Source organism: Chinchilla lanigera, unplaced genomic scaffold (assembly GCF_000276665.1).
Source record: "Chinchilla lanigera isolate Chin_1 unplaced genomic scaffold, ChiLan1.0 scaffold00038, whole genome shotgun sequence".
Lineage (NCBI taxonomy): Eukaryota > Metazoa > Chordata > Mammalia > Rodentia > Chinchillidae > Chinchilla > Chinchilla lanigera.
The window spans coordinates 20,844,858-20,862,415 of NW_004955439.1; the positions used below are offsets into that span (position 1 = coordinate 20,844,858).

The 17,558-nt window shown below is 45.1% G+C and overlaps 1 protein-coding gene across 1 annotated transcript in view; it reads right to left on the minus strand.

Moving 5' to 3' along the window:
- Positions 1-17,558, minus strand: part of Igf2r (insulin-like growth factor 2 receptor) — a gene marked incomplete in the record, with an annotated part of 119,845 nt that overhangs the window by 89,943 nt on the left and 12,344 nt on the right. The window contains 2 exon segments of the mRNA XM_013517350.1: positions 1,401-1,525; positions 6,220-6,359. Coding sequence (XP_013372804.1) covers positions 1,401-1,525; positions 6,220-6,359 — 265 coding nt within the window.

Consider the following 17,558-nt stretch of genomic DNA (forward strand, 5'->3'; position numbering starts at 1 on the left):
AAGGAGCTAACGATTTCTTATATGTAGAACACAGAATTCTTAAGGGAAATTAAAGTAAAACAGCAGCTAGCTTATTCTGTAACAAAAAAATCTTCATGTTTCCTGCTGTGGCAAGCAGGTTCTTTTAAGATCTCAATGTGAATAAATAGTGCGACTGATAGGCTGATCCAAGATTAATAATACTGTTCTGTTTTCAAATATCTTCAGGTGAAACACATGGGCCTGAAAATGCAACAATCACAGCACCAAATTCTAAATGGTATTTGAAAGTTCTTGCAGCGATGAGTTTCACTTTCTAAACACCTGATTTCTTACTCTAATTCAAGAACAATCATAAGATTTGTCTATTAGTTGCTTCTCAGTTCCTAGCTAGCAATTATTTACTACAAGTCTCTTCCTAAAAACTGAAAATCAGCTGTGCATGACTGCACACACTTGTAATCCCAGCACTCAGGAGGCTCAGGCAAGAGGATCACTGCAAGTTTCAGGCCAGCCTGGGCTACAATAGTGAGTTTAAAATCAACCTGAATTACAAAGTGAGACCCTGTCTAAAATAAATACATACACACAAAAGATTAAAATCATAAAGTCATAAATATACTCACAGTAAGAACAAACATGTTTTATACAATTATGTCCCTACTTAACACCAGGTAATATACCCAAAAAGCTCGGAAATTCCATTGCTCGCTGGCCAGGCCTTCTCTAAAGAGATGAAGGTCTCCCTGATTTAACGAAAATGAAGAAGGAAAAAACATTTAAAAAAAAAAAAAAGAAAAAAACTGAATACAAACCAGGTACAGTGGTTGATGCCTATAAAGAGACTGAGACAAGAGGGTCGCTCCAAGTTCAAGGTCAGTCTAGGCTACATACATAGCAAGACTGTCTCAAAATACACACACACACAAAGTTTTCTGAAATAAAAAAATTGAACACACTAAATAAAACCCATCAAATGAAAGGCTAAGCCAGGCATGGTGGCACACGTCTGCAATCCCAGCACTTGAGAGGCTAAGGCAGGAAGATTGCTGCAAGTTTGAGACCAGCCTGGGCTACAAGGTGAGCTCAAGGACAGCCTGAACTCATAGCGAGCCCCTGTCTCAAAAAGCCAAAAAAAAAAAAAGGCTAAGGCTAAGAGAAAAAGTTTAAGATAAAAGTTTTGTCCGCAACATAAATAATACCAAGTGCTTTCAAATTTTAACACACTAACTGCTTTTAACTGTGACTCAGGTTTCAAAGTTGTGATTTTAAGTTTGGGATTTATTTACTGGCCCTTGATGGTGAGGCAACTTGGCTGCAGTTTTTATTTCCTTGTGCTTTACTTTGGGTCAGTTACTCCTCCTGGTCACCTCTACAGCAAGAGTGCCCAGAAAATACATGGCAGGAACATGTGGGCTCACCAGGGTTTTCCCACACAGGAACGCGATGCTGCTGTGGACTTTGTGCTCTGCATGCTGCTCCTGGCAGTCTGTGGTCGTGTTGAATTCCAGAAGTGATCTGGTGGCACTTTTCAAAAGAGAATCACCTACATGCAGGAGAGACAGAGTGAACAGGCTACAGAAGAGCCAAAAATATGTCTCTAGCTCCAAAGGTAAGAAAATTAAACGCGGTGCCATAGTTTACTTGAAAGGCTACAAAATGGTCCCTCCTCAGAATCATCCACCTCAGAAACAGCACCCCCACCCAGCTGTTTGGACTCCACACATGACCAGGAGTCCGCTCCTTCCCTTCTCGGCCACACTCGGCACTTCAGGAAGTTGTATTCTGCGTCAGTGCATTTCAAATCCACCCACACTTCTCCGTCTCCTCCCACTGACACCGTTATCTCTCCTGCACTCTGGCCATGGTTTCCTCGTGGTCACTTCCACCCTCGTCTTGTCCATCACAGCACCCTTCCCAGCCACCTCATACCAATGTGATCTTGAAAAGCAAAATCAGGTAATGCAACTCAGCTACCATGAACTTGCACTGTCTCATCACACATGCCCTAAAACCAAAATTCTACGGTCACAAGTGAAGCGACTGTATCCACTGGGGACATTACTGTCATGATCCAGAATAAAAATGCTATATAAAACTCAATGTAGTGCTGGAGCTACAGCTCACTGGCACAGCACCTGCCCAGCAAGTGTGAGCTTGTGAGTTCGATTCCTGGTACCACAAAAAAAAAAAAAAAAAAATCAATGTAAGGGTCAGGTGTAGTGGTGCAAACTCGTAATCCAGCTACAGTACTCAGGAGGTTAAGACAAAGATCACAAATTCAAGCTAGACATGATGGTGCACACCTGTAATCCTAGCACTAGGGAGGCTAAGGCAGGAGGCCAGACCTAGGCTACACAGTGAAAAGTTCGAGGCCAGCCCAGGCAACTTAGCGAAACCCTATCTCAAAATTAAAAATAAAAAGGGCTGGAAAGTAGTTCAGCATTCTCTGTGTTTAACACTGGTGGGAAAAATCAGTCTGATAAGAGTTGATGTAGTAATAAATTCTGACTCAAACAGAGTTCAACCATGTAAAAGAAAAAAGTACAGAGACACCCGTGTATCAAACTTTGATTATGACAGACAGCAAAAGTACTGTTCAATACAGCAAAGGACACTGGAAACAAAATGGTTACTCAGATGGAAAAAAAAATAAAACTGATCTATATCTACCACTGGATACAGAATTCAACTCTAAATGAATTAAAGGTACAAACATCAAAAACCAAATTTTAGGGGCTGGGGATTTAGCTCAGCAGCAAAAGCGCCTGCCTGGCAAGCGCAAAGTCATGAGTTCGGTTCCCGGTACCGGAGAAAAACCAAAAAAAAAAAAAAAAACCAAATTTTAAAACCTGACAAAAAAATACTTTCGAATATCAATAACATCTACACAATTGCACACAAATTAAGGACAAACTTTTGTAATTATGGGTAATAAACAATGTACTGCCTATTGTGAGAGTATACACAGCCCACTGAAGAGGAAAGAAAAGGAAAAATCCAGCCTAGTCACACACTGGTGAATTTTTATATCAAAGGACAAGAGAAAATTCTAAGAGTTCTAGAGAGAAAGCACAGGTCACATCCAGTAGAATGCCAGGCGTGGTGGTGCACGCCTGTAATCCCAGCACTCAGGAGGCTGAGGTAGGAGGATCATTGCGAATTCGAGGCCAGCCTGGGCTACAAAGTGAGCTCGAGGCCATCCTGAACTGCATAGCAAGACCCTGTCTCAAAAAGACAAAAAATAAAATAAAAAATAAAATGAAAAAACAAAAAGTACTACATCAATAAATGTGAAACTATATCTTGGTGTCCAAGGAATTGCAAATATACCATTTTCAGCTCTTCAGTGGAAGAAATTAAATACTGAGTGTAGGAAATAAGGTGGTACAGGGCTCTGTACTGCTAGTGGAAGTGCCCACTGGTGCAGGAGGGCACTCCATCCTGAAACGGGACATGTATTTACTCCATGACCCCAGCTATTCCACACTTGGGCATCAGACACACCAGGGAACACGCTACTCACATAGTTACAATGAAAGACACGCAAAGAACACCCAATGCTCCCATGACACCAAAAACCAAAAACCAACCTAAGGCCCAGGAACCAAAGAAGAGATAAATAAGCTCTGGCAGAGCCACATAATAAAATAGTACAACAGTGAGAAGGAAAAAGACCACAGTGAAAAATAACAATACGGGTGGTTTTTATTAACATGCTACTGCTGTTCTCACTGAAGTCCCAAAAAGCTACACATGGCAAGGGTGTACTTTCGATAAAGTTAACTACGTACTCACACGAAGTTTTACTTTTCAATTAGACAGTAAAAATTTTACACACATGATGCAGGCTAACACATCCAGCAGAAAAAGTGGAAAGCAGAAAACAGATGTCAAGATCCTAGAACTTGAGACATGGGGTTCACTAATTATACTAAAGTGATTTTTTTTTTTTGTCTTTTTGAGACAGGGTCTCACTGCAGCTCAGGCTGGTCTTGACCTCACTTTATAGCACAGGCTGGTCTCAAACTCACAACCATCCTCCTGCCTTGGCCTCCCAGAGTGCTGGGATTACATGCGTGTGCCTTTTGAACCTATTTTTATACTAGCTCTTGGGTTCCCTTAGTCTACTGCGAGTTCTGGTTTTGTGGTTCTTTGTTTTTTGCTTTCTAGCAGGTTCCTAAGTTAGTTCTCAGCTACCTGCTCACAGCCCCACATGCAGACTTCCATCCTGCTCTCATGTTACTTCTACACCTATCTGATGTGACCTGTGACCCTGTAAGCACCCGGCCCCTGCTGGCCTGTCAGCACTCAGAGCCATACCACACACCCTGCAGCAAGCTGCTTATCTCTTAGACGTCCACCCCTTCATTTATAAGATGAGGGAAATGAAATCACCTACTTCAAAAGGCTGTTCAAGGAATTATTTTACTTAAGCATGTAAGACCTAGCATAAAAGTGCACAACAAATTTAATGAGTTTTATTGTATAGATAAATTAGCAAAATTAGATTTGATTCAGAGTTATCCGTGGGCTAACACTGTCACTATCATGCACACAATTTGCTTTCTCAAATTGAAGAAAAGGGGCAATTACCACCAGGGACCCATCCTCTCTCTGGAGAGTCTGAAGCTCTGGGAAAGGTATCTGTCATTGTGTCTAAGAATAAAACGAAGACTAGAAAGCGCTGGTTTATATCATCACCAACTTGACTGGTAACTCAACTTTCACTCTGGCTACACCAGCCACTCCCCTGGACCAACCCTTCTTAATCCTCTGGGGCCAGCTTTCTAAAAACACCTTCTATCATTCCTTTCCCATACCACTGCAAAGATTACCATCTCAAAGAATCTGTAATAGACCTACAATCTCCCAGAAAACCTCAGCCCTTCTGCTTGGCTTTGAAAGCCTACAAACTTGCTCCAACTTTAAGATGTCAGGCTTCCAAAACATTTTCTTAGTGCAATGACCCATGTGTGTCCGTGTCTGCCCAATGATATACTACACCACCACAAACTACAAGACACACTTACATTACCCAAAAATATTAAACTCTGAGATTATAATAAAATGAAGTGGAAAACTTTCTTCCCTTTCTGAATACCTGAATAACTCTGACCAACAAGTTCACTGTGGCCTCTCTCTGAATTGTCAGAAGATCACAAGGAAATTTAGCGATTTCATCTGCAAGATGTTTAAGTATATCACCAAATAATAAAATATGTCTGAACAACCCTGCACTTTCCCACTTCTGCATCCTGGGCCTCAAATCCCTTACCAGTCTTCTCTTTTTTGAGAGAGAAAGAAATCAAACAGGAGTTGGGCCTCTAGCTGTAGACCCAGCATCTCCTTATCTCTTACTCTAAACATGTCTTCTAAATACCGCCTTTAACTGTGTGAAGGAATTTCTACTGAACATGACAAACCCAGCTGCACAGTAAGCTTCCCTACCAAACCCAAACACCAGCGAGGAGCCTCTCTGGATGCCACTCCTCTCCCAGACACATACTCACATACTGTCTCCATCTCACCACTGGCCGTTAGTATCCAATCTGGCGTTCAAACTGCCTTGACCAAAGGTCACTGCAGACACCCTGCCGCCTAAGCCAGAGCCCTGCATGCTCTCCTGGAGGCATCCACCGGTCCCCCATCCCACATGACCTAGCAGGGCTGCCCGTCCAGCTGCACCCGCATTCCTCCTCACAGCAAAGGGGTCCTGCCCAGGAAGAAGTACATTTGGGGAAATCATGTGAACCCAAGGAAATAAAGAACTGCATTTTTTTCCTCTGAGAGTGCCAGTCTTGGGTCTGTTTGCCAGCAACCATCTCCGACTGGGAGAACACACCGCCTGAGAGTCAAACCACCTCAGAAGAACACCTGACAGGCACCAGGGAGTGGGGGCTGGGCAATAAAGAAAACAAGGAGGTGGGCTAAAGATGGGACTGAAGAAAAACTTGGGTCAGTAGATAGCGCCATATAGAAAACAGCTTTCTATATTAAATGAATAGCTACGTAATCCTCCATTAATTACTGTCTGCCTCCAATCCATAAGACAGAAGTCACCTGATTCTATCTCAGATTGGATATTCAAATTATTAACACCTTTAATAGTTACAAAATAATGTATTATGAACATCAGCAACTGTGTACTGTTACGTCCAATGGCTGCACACATCAAGTCACTCTGCTAAAACTGAGATCCTGCCGCCCATCCTGCAGTATAACCTTAGTGCTACTCACCCACTGACTGAAAGCTGCTCGTCTTCAGATCATGCATACAGACTGCGCTGGATGTCCCACAATGGGTGACGTCTACATTTCCGCAAATGTTGATTTTATAAAGTCTGTTACTTTTGGTATCAACAGCTTCCCATGTATAACTGGAAAGGAAGGAAAATAACTTGTTATTGTCATTGATTTGCCAATAATTGAACTTCTCTCTGGTTTTACATTCAAGCCACGTTTGCTCAAACTACCACAAACTGTAAGACACACTTTTATTAGCCAAAGACACAGAAGCCAATAATGTGAAGTTGAGAAGTAGCCAGGGCAGAAACCACTAAATAACACTTCGCCCCAGTGGTATCTGCTCTGGAGCCACTCGAGGGACTTAACAGTCCCCAAATATCAAAATCCTACCATTAATCTCAGAATAAATAGTTACTTGAGTCATACTGAGCATGAAAAAGCAACCTTCCTAATCCCCCCAAAATGCTGAAAAGCTAAGGGATTGTTTTAACTAGATTTTTACGTCTTATGGCCACAGCCAGGATGGATCTGAACAACACAAGGAAGCGGTGCAACAGAGGACCGAACTACCTGAATCCCATCAGAAGGTCTCCACCTCAGGCCAGCTTGCTCCAGGCAGCAGTGCTGGCATCTGCGCAGCCTCTGCAGGGCAGACACAGAATCAGCCTGCACGCCTGGGACAAGCAGGTGGCCGACAGTCTGTCTCGCTGTCCTCCGCCTGCTACTCTTCCCGGGGAGGCTACTGTGAAATGGGTAACATTTCCTCAACAAGGGTAGAAAGAGAAAAGCAGAAAACAAGTAAAAAACTCCTTGCAGAATACAGAAAAACCTGGTTAACTCTGGGAAGAACTGCTGAACAGAGGGGAGAGGCTAAGCCAGACTTGCTCAGAAGACGTCTACCCTGGCTTGAGGTCCAGGCCGAGTTGCACGGGAAGGGGAGAGGGGCGCGCCATCTCCAATTTATCTCCTTTCTCAAGGCCCCTTCCATACTCTTTTTACAAGAGAAAACATCCCTCACAGAAGCTGCCTGAGCTGCCAGAGCTTCCTAACCCCAGGCATTGGGCAATGACTCAGCACACAACCACCAGGTCACCACAGCCACACAGAAGCCACAAGAGCTCTTCTAGGATCACTGGCAGCCAATGCACCATGCATTCATGCATCCTCCAAACCTAAATCTGGGGCAGTCAGACCCACCTGCCAAGAAGCTAAAGGTGCAAGCACAACTTAGCAACTCAAGAAGCAAGTGGACAGGTCCCCCAACAAGTTGTGGCTACTTACCTGCGAGAAACCTGAAGAACAGGTTGTTAGGTGCCTGGCCTTTGGGTGACATAGGTTTTAGAATAGATATTACCAGACTCAGCTTCTTCATCAATAAGATATTAGCTGTCTGCTGGAGTCAGGCATTCAGAAGAAAATACCCTAAGAACTACCAAGCCAGAGAAAACCATCAAGAAAGGCTTGCTTCCTCTGCTCTTCATTAACTCCTATTTGTCTGCTTCACAAGTATTTCCTGAGTACTTCCTGGGGAAGGCAAAGGGGAGCACAGCAACGAAGCAGAGACTAAAAGCCCCAGCTCCTGGAGTGCATGTTCTGGCAGGAAGCATGGAAAGTACACAAGAAAACGGAGTAATCCCACCAAGAAACAGGCGCTCTGGCAGGACAGCGGGCAACAACTGCACAATTACTTTCAACTAAGATGGTTTCTAAGATGGTATCTACCCTGAGACTGGACTGACAAATAGAAGCTGGTGGGTTGGGGAACATGGCAGAAGAATATTTCAAGCGGACACCTAGCTTGAGCAAGGTGCTATGGTTGAGTGCACTGGGTTCACTCATGGGAAAGACAGGCAACACAGCTGGAATCAGACAGTAGAGGACAGCAGCAGCGGGTGAGGCCAGAGACGGAGGTGATCTGGAGGCTGGTTGCCTACAGGCGCCCTGAAGAGTACAGGAAGCCGTGTTCATTTTATACTTTACCCAAAGGAAGAGCACTCAATGCCTTCCTTAAAAAGCTAAGTAAGAGCAGAGCAGGATGAGGTGTGCAGCTATAATCCCAGCACTTTAGGAGGCTGCTGCAAGAGGATAGGAAATTAAAGTCCCACCTAAACAACTGAGAGAGATCCCATCTCAAAATAAAATATATAAAGTGCTGGAGGCATAGCACAATGCAAGGGCCCTAACCTCAATCCTCAGTACCACCACACACAGACATAAAAATTAAGCTAGTGTTTTTATTTGTGGAATAAAACTTTATTATGTAAACCTGTAATCCCACCACTTGGCAGGCTGAGGCAGGAGGATCACCATGAGTTTAAAGTCCACCTCTGCTACACACCAAGACCCTGTCTCAAAAAAGCAAAAGGAAAAGGAGAAACAAACAAAAAAAAATCTCCTGTACAGGAGCCATGACTAAGTTTTTCTGGGCTACTAACAGCAAATTTAAAACCTCAGTGTGTCATTAAAAGTACTTGACAGTTCCTAGCAATGGTAGAGGTACATAAAGGTATCATTTAAAATGACCCCAGGGGTGGAAATCAACTCTAAAGAAACTCACATAGTACTTAAAATGCTATGCTTTTCTTGAAAACCGAACACCCACTGCTGCTTTTACAAACTGATATTTAAATCAGGCCAACGTAAAGAGTATGTGTCCCCGCGGAGCAGAAGAGAAATGCAAGACTAAATAAGAGCTATTACCTTGGTCACCTAGAAATGCGGCTCCTGGAAGGAATAACCTGTCGTACTGGACATGCTCCTATCTCTCTGCATTCACACTTGCTTGGTCAAGGTTTACAGAAACACGAGCGACGGCGGGAAGAGAACCAGCGGATCTATTAAAGGCTTGCATGCTGACTTTCTTCCAGGTCGGCTAAGGCACTCAGCAAAGGGCACCACGCAACCACGCACACATGCTACAAATGCACAGTGCTGGACTGAAGGCACTGGCAGCTCCGAGCTCTCAGCCACACTGTTTGAAAACGCAAGCACTGAAACAAACGCACTCGAAAGCACTTGTGGGCTGTCAGTGCTTGGAATGTTCTCGTTCCAGAGTGTGCTGTGTGTGCTCTAAAACAAACCAGCCCAGGCAGGCATGGTGTGCAGGAGGTCACTGGAAATTCAAGACCAGCGTGGGCTGATGCTGAATTGAAGGCCAGCCTGGAATATGTAGGGAGATCCTGTCTCCAAGAAAAAAAAAAAAACCTGGTGACTGGTATCACAAATACTCCAGCACCTTCACTGCACTGAATGGTTAAAATAATCTCTCTGGAAACTCATGAAATATATTTCAAAAACTACGAACTCTGGCATGAACCCTCATCAGATTAAACTGCCATGCAGTTATTCTTTCCCCAGCTGTAAATATTTCTTAAAAACTATTTCACAATAAACTTAAACGTAATATAAATACCTCAGCACTTTTTAAGAAATCACGTTTGAAACTGGATGACTATAGATTTTTGCCAGATTAAAAGACCAAGCCACCACAATGACCTAGGCTGAAATCATTCTTAAAACTACACTGACACTAGGGGGAGAGAGGGAAGAGATAAGGGATGAAAAATGTAACTGGGATGTGTTCTGTCCCTATACCAGCTCCACACAGGGAATGTAAACAACATGTACTACACACATGTACTAATAAACTAAAAAGAATTACACTGACACTAAACTTACAAGCTCTATAATCAGATTAGAGAATCAGAGAATGAAAATAACTACAGACTAAATAAAATGTAATGATATCTTTGAAGAATAACAAACTTTGGCCTGAAAGTCTGTCTGTTAGGAAATTCTCGGATGGGATGGAATGAACACACACAGCCAAAATTAGTAACCAGCCTTCACAGCAGTTTGGTTTCACAGCCAAGCAAGTGAGACCACTCAGGCTAGAGCGCTCAGAAAAGCCCATCTTCTATCTCAACTAAGTCATTTAGGCTTACACAAGTAAAGATGTAAGGGGAAAAAAAACGAGATGAACATATTAGATCACAAGGAAAACAAAGCTGTAACGCTGAAGTTTTAAATTTCAACAAGAAACAAAGCTCTGGAAGAAAACGCCCGCCAGCTGTGTGCACACACAGTCATCACTTACACAAGACTGTTACAAATATATTTCTATAACCCAGCAACTCCCGCCACAGGAGAGGCAAGAAAGCCCAGTGGCACCTTCTTCAAACTAGCACTGCTTGGGGCACAGGCTTTCAGAATTCCATCTCAGCTGGGGAAGCAGCAGAACCCAAGGAGGTGGGGCACGGAGCGTGCGATGGCCCAAGGAAGCAGCCGGGAACTGGTCACACCATCGTCCCTGCCTGAAGAATTCACTTACCATCCAGGAAGCAGGCACCCCCCTCCCACAAACTGCTCTTCTGGACCAAAGCACGTGTGAGAGAAGTCTGGTTTTGACAGCTACTAAGAGCCAGCCAAATCCCAGTTACTCCACCTCACTTTCCAGGGTGTAAAAACGTGGTTAACTGATGGTCCCCCTCCTGCTCGCAGAAGCTTCAAATCCATGCTACACACCGTGTCTCCTCCAGACCACAACCCACATGGACTTGGTCCTGTTGAGTCCTCAGGGTTTCACTGGGAAGAAGCTTGAGGTGTCCGTGACACTAACCCTCGGGGACAGGACAGCCTGCCCTCCCAGCACCATGCCCAGCATGTTCTTTCATAAGGAATTAGGTATTTTATTTCCCACCCACATAACTCGGAAAAGGACGACTCTGGGCAGCAGTGCAAAGAGCTCCGTCCTCTCCAATCCTCTCTTCTGTCTTAAATCACTACGACCTACTCCTACTTGGCTCCCACATCTATCCAGGTCACCTGCACTTCAGTCCCACGAGAACCTCCATTTACCAACAGGCTGAAAGGAAACAGGCCAGTGGACTAGGAGTGCATCTTGGCACAAGGCTTCCATCATCCCCACTGTGGCAGACACTAGTCCCTGAGCCACAACACCTGTGCACCTGACCCCATCTTCCACTCTCCCACATTCCTCAGCTTTGGCATCAAAGAGCCCATGGCTCAGAAAGATCGAGACCTTGCCCACCATCACACAGCTATAAAATGACAAAGCCAGGAATAAATCCAGATCAATCTGAGCCCCAAGGGCAAGTGCTGAACCACTGAGGTGAACAGCCTCACTCATTTTCAGTTTTTAACCTTTTAAAGAAACTCTTCAGCAGTATTATTTCAAAGCTGGGCATGGTGGTACACACTTGTAATACCCGCACTCAGGAGGGGAGGCCTGAGGCAGGAGGACTGCTGTGAGGTGGAGACCAGCCTGTGCTACAAAGTGAGCTCAAGGCCAGCCGGAACTGCATAGTGAAACTCTGTCTCACGAAGGAAAAAAAAAGGAGAGAAAAAGAAAAAAAGAACTACTGTTTCAATTATAATACTAAAACTGACAAAACAGTCCAGAAAACTTTACAGTTTAAACCTTGTCAAAATAAGTAATGACAGACTCTGTCTGACATAAAAATTTCCAAGTTCCTATCATACTACACAACCAGGAAGAGTATAATCTGATTAAATAAAATACTAGTTATACAGAAAAACGTAAGTCAGCCTTTATGAGACAGACACAGTAACCCTATGTGTGAAACTCTCTTCTCACGTGGCATGTCCTGCCTCACTCAGGCAGCAGGAGCCAAGTCCATATGAGGACAGCTCGAGAGACAGCTGGGAGCCTCCTGAACGTTACAACCAGGTCACACGCCTTCCCTGGCTTGGCTTCTGCTTTCTCTGTGCAGTCTGAGGGGCCAAACTCCAGAGGCACTGCCTTCAACCGCCTCCCCACACCCTACAGAATCCCCACGCCCCTTCCCACTGGCCTCACTATCATACTGAAGCAGGTGGGGGCTCCACTAAGGAGGAATCAGTCCACACTGTTTGCCTCGTCTCAGATTCACACACGCAGCAAAGAGCCAGGAGAACTACATACAGCCAATGACTTTGCATGACAACTGATTTTAAAGGAAGTGTGAGGCAGGACATGGTGGCACACGCCTGTGATCCCAGCACTGGGGGTAGGGTGGGGGACTGAGCGCAGGAAGGGTCACAGCAGCAGAGTGCACAGAGAGCCTGGACTACCCAGGGAGACTGTCTCAAAAACCAACAATTAATTAATTAATTATTTAAAATTAAAACAACAGGAATTCTGTGGCTGAAATACATATGCCCTCAGTTGGGTTACCAAAGTCTGAGACCTTCCTTTTAACGTAAGCCCAGAACATACTGGGAACCTGAGGCAGCAAGATCAATAATTAAGAGACCACAGTGAGACCCTGTCTCAAAATAAAAAATAAAGAACTGAGGATGTAGCTCAGTGCAAGGCTGTAGGTTCAATCTGCAGTTAATGAAAAGAAAAGCCAAACCTAGCCAAGCCAAGCCAACAATGCCAGGCACGGCTGCATATACCTACCATCCCAGCACTCAGGAAGCTGATACACCAGGATCACTGTGAGTTTAAGGCCAGCCTAAACTATATAACAAGACTGTCTTAAAAACAACAAAAAAGAAGAAAGCTTAACACTGTTTCATTCCTGACGGTGATCTCACTGCACCTGCTGACCTGCCCTGCCTGGAGTGCTGCAGTCCAACCACACCTGCACAGTGGCCCATGTTACCTTACTGGTTTAAATGTCATAACATCCAGAAAAGTGTTGGCAGATTACCACAGACAACTAAAAGACTGTGAACATGCCCAGGGACAGGAAAGCACTTCTCCTTTTGCAGGACTGCTCCAGCAAATAAAATCTACCGGGGTCACACCCAGACCAACCAAGGGACAATAATAAAGGAGCAAGTCTAACCGGCTGGCACAAAGCCTTGAGCTTCAAGAGCACAACAAGGAGCTGCACAGAGCCACCACCACTAATGAGCGCCACACGTGTCCAAGGGAGGGAAAGTCCCATACACAAGTCACAGGGACACCGCGCACAGTGCGTTTAAATTATCTGACACTGGTGCTGTGGTGAGACCCTTCTCAAGGTTTTCACACATGTCACTGCTGAACACTGCAAATATCTTACAGTGGTAATCTGGAGTTCTTTCATTTTTAAGATCGCAAACATTTAAATTGACCTATATACAGCTGGAAGGCCAAAATATGTATGGCATGCCCAACCACTTAAAGAAAAAAAAATCTTAGAAAACTTGGTTCTGTTCCTCCGACACATCTCCACAAACATCCTTCCTTCCTCCTTTAACATCACACAGTCACACACGTGGTATTCTGAGACGTGTGGTATTGTCTCCCTTACTCCCTGTGAGTCACAATGGGTCATGGTGACTGGCACAGTCTGCACCCATCTCCCAAAGCCCAAGAATGAATTTGAGGATAAAGGCAGTAGACAAGAAAAAATGTTTCTTTAAGAAGAAATACCTCCCACAGTCAGGAGACCCAAAAGTGACAAATACCTCCCATAGTGAGGGCTCTTCATCTAAGAGTTTTTATACCAAAACATGACCAGGGCCCAGATCACCTTGCATCAAATTAGGGTCCATGCTTAAACCAGAAATGGGCCTACACGGAATTAAGGCATGCACCAAGCATGTGTCTGCAGTGCCTCTTGGCTGCCATCCTGCCCAAACGGTTCATTAAAGGAACAAAGTAAGGGGGAAAGCTTTCCAGATAGGTAGGAACAGAAAACGTCACAGTGGCCACCCATCACCTTGTTACCTCAACTGTTATTTCCCTGGACTTAACTGCCCCCCCACCAGGTCTTGTTAACTCTAACCTCTAGTTCCTACTTATCTGAACAAAGCATGGTCATCCTGACTCTACCGTGGGCCCAGGGCCTCTCGGGCCAGCTGCTGTCTTCTGCCTAACCTGCATGCCTGTAAGAATGGTGATGGCCACGTAGCTGTTAAACATTTTGTAACTGAGTCTTGGTTACTTTTCTCTCGTTGCTGGGACAAAATACCTGACGCCCAAAATTAAGGAAGGGAAGGTCTGTTTAGCTTACAGTTTGTGGAGGTTTCAGTCAGTGTGGGGCTGGTTCCAAGACAGAGAGCCACTCACACCCATAATCCCAGCATTGGATCATGGATCAATCACAAATCCTAGAAGCCCACCCCATGACTGCATGAGGATTTGGGGGAACATGCAGACACAAACCATAACAAACTGGCCTGCAATTATCACTATACAGAACAGGTGAATGGAATCAGCCACAAAATTAATAAGCATATGTGAATCTGTAATTTGGTTTTTCCTTTAAAAAGAAAAAACCTACCTCATCTGGGGATATACCAGCTAAATCTAAATACCATAGGAAGATCCATTACACATGCATTAATCAGAGAAATGTGTTTTTGTGAATCTAGCGTAAACAGAACACTTTAGAGAAAAAAGAATACAGTCTGTCCAACTTTATTTTCCTACTCTAGGCACACATCCAAGCCCTCTAAAGAATATTCAAACTGGTGTGATGTTGCATGTCTGTAAACCTAGCACAAGGCTGAGGCAGAAGGATCACCAGAGTTCAACGCCAGCCTGGGGTTAACAAAGTGAGTTCAAAGCCAGCCTGGGCTACACAGCAAGACTGTCTTTTAAAAAAAAAAAAAAATTCAAGACCATCATTTGCTCGTTACTGCCTCTATTAGCGATTTCTCAGCTCATAAATTTATTTATAACCTTAAAATTCTGGACCTTGCCTGGGTGTGGTAACATACACCTATAATCTCAGCACTTGGGAGGCTGAAGCAGAAGGATTCCAAGTTTGAGTCCTACCTGGGCAATTTAGCAAGACTGTCCCAAAAAGCTTTTCTCAGCCAGATGTGGTGGCGCATGCCTACGGGGCTGAGGCAGAGGATCAGGTTAAAGGCCAGCTTGGCCTACCTAGTGAGTTGAAAGCCAGCCTGGACTACATAGCAAGACCCTGTCTCAAAAAATAAAAAATAAGCCTGGTATTGTGGGGCACATCTGTGGTCCTAGTACTTCAGAGGCTGAGGCAGGAATATTACTGTGAGTTTGAGGCCAACCTGAGCTACAAAGTGAGTTCATGGCCAGCCTGAACTGCACAGCAAAACTCTCTCTCAAAAATAAATAATTAATTAAAAGTTAAAATAAATTTTAAGGGGGCTGGAGCCTGACACAGTGGTACACACCTGTAATCCTAGCACTCAGGAGGCTGAAGTAGGAGGATCCCTTCCAGTTCAAGGCCAGCCTAGGCTACATATGAAGTTCCAGTCCAGCCTGAAACACAGTGAGACCTGGACTCAAAGAACAAAAATAAAAACAAAATAAAAGCTAAGAAAGGGGCTAAAGATGTAGCTCAGTGCAAAGACTCTGGGTTTAACCTTCAGTACAAAAAAAAAAACCTTGACCAGTCTCTAAACTAAGAAGAGGGAAGAAGATAGGAAGGACAGCACAAAGAGGGCTGGCTCCCAGTGGACACAGTGGCAGGAACAGAACCACTGCTGACAACTTCTACTGCTGCTGACACTGTAAGACAAATAAATGAATAAACAAGTGACTTGGCAGATCTCAAGCTGGGGAACACAAGAGCTTGACTTGGCAGGGTCAGAGATATATAGGAAGTACTTCACTTCCTTTCTAAAAAGCCACAAAGCTGTGGATAAAGATATGATTCCACTCAAAAATAAATAGAGGGGCTGGGGATTTAGCTCAGCGGCACAGCGTCCCCTGGCAAGCGCAAAGTCGTGAGTTCAATTCCCGGTACCAGGAAAAAAAAAAAAAACCACCAAAAAAATAAATAAATAAATAGAAAAGGATGTGAGAAAGCTAGACATCAGTCTTTGGTTGTCCCAGATCACTATGCAAGGTCTGGGAGCGGAAAGTCAGCTGCACAGGGTGGAGGCTCCTGGAGATCTATCTAGGTGAGCTGTGCCATTGAAGTCCCACTCAGAGCCTAAGGAACCAGGCAGTTATGGGACCAACAGTGTAAGAAGCAGCATCCTGCACATGTGTAACAGGCAATGTGAGCAGGGGAACAGGAGAACATCCCCCTAAAAGGCACCACGGTCACAATGGGAAGAGCACATGAACCCAGGCATGAATCACCCCACCCTTCCTGGGCAGCCAGGCTGCATGAGACGCTTTCTCTGTCTGAGCCCCAATTTTCTCATCTACAGAACCCAGCTAACCCACAAGGTCACTATGAGGGAAAAACCAAGGCCAGGGCATTTTGGTGCTTTTGAGAGAGCTAGGATCTAAGGCTTCCATCTCGATCAATAGGTTTCAGGTGCTTAAAAACTGAGTTTACAGGAAAGGTCCTTGGGGCCTCCCAGAGGAGTGCCCCATGGTGCTGGTGACGAACAGGAGGGGGAGGGCCTGTCCTGGGCCTCAGCCTAGGAACTGAGAAGCTGGCTTAAGACTGAAGTCCGCCACACACACACACCCACCAGCTGCCTCTTGGGGCTAGTGCTCAAGACAAGACAGCAGCTGAGCTGCCCAACCCCGCCCCTTCTAGCCTCCAGCTCTGCCTCCAGAAGAGCTCAAGGAAGCAGAACCCCTGGGGGAGGAGCAGGGGACCAGGACACTCACTTCCTGAAGTGAGCTCACTTTGAGGAGCTAGCAAGTCCCCTTCACAACATGAAAAAGGATCCTGCCAAAGGACCAGCCAAGCCCCTCAAGCACCAGCCTCATCTCCTGTGCCACAATCAACTCCATACAGGTTGCAGATAGCCACTGCTTCAACCCCACACCCTGGTCCCAGATGAGTCCTCAACATGCCAAGTAAGCGTCCAAGAGACCTCATGCTTCGCTGTATTCCTCAGAGTGTAAAGGCTGCAATACAAGCTCTCCGCTCTCCAGTATGTGGGTCCGAAGGCAACTAAAGTTAATGCCAGCCTGCAGCACAGAACTCACCCTTTCTGCTCAGTCTCCTCCCCTGTCACCACGGTTCCAGAAAACCCTCCCAGACCCGACGCATCTTCCCCCGAATTTTTCTGGTACTGAAGACTGAATCCAGGGCCTTCACATAGATCTATACTGGCAGTCCTTTTTTTTTTTTTTTTTTTTTTAAGTTAGACAAGGTCTCACTAAGTTGCTAAATTGCCCAGGATGGGGTCCAATTTTTGTTACACCTGCCTCAGCCTTCCAGAGTGCTGGGATTACAGGCACGCACTTGCATGCACGCCTCCAAGGCCTTTCCAGTAGAGCCCTAAGCAAAGGGAAAGTGAGCTGCACTGACCGGAGCTCACCTGGTCAGGTCCCAATGCTAATGAGGTTACCACGTGCTGGTTCTTCACAGAGGCCAAAAACCGACATGCAGACAGCAGTCCCTGCTCTGATTACGTTGGGTCAAATTCGAGACTGACACACAGACTCAGCAAACTGAACACCCAGGGAAAAGGGAAGC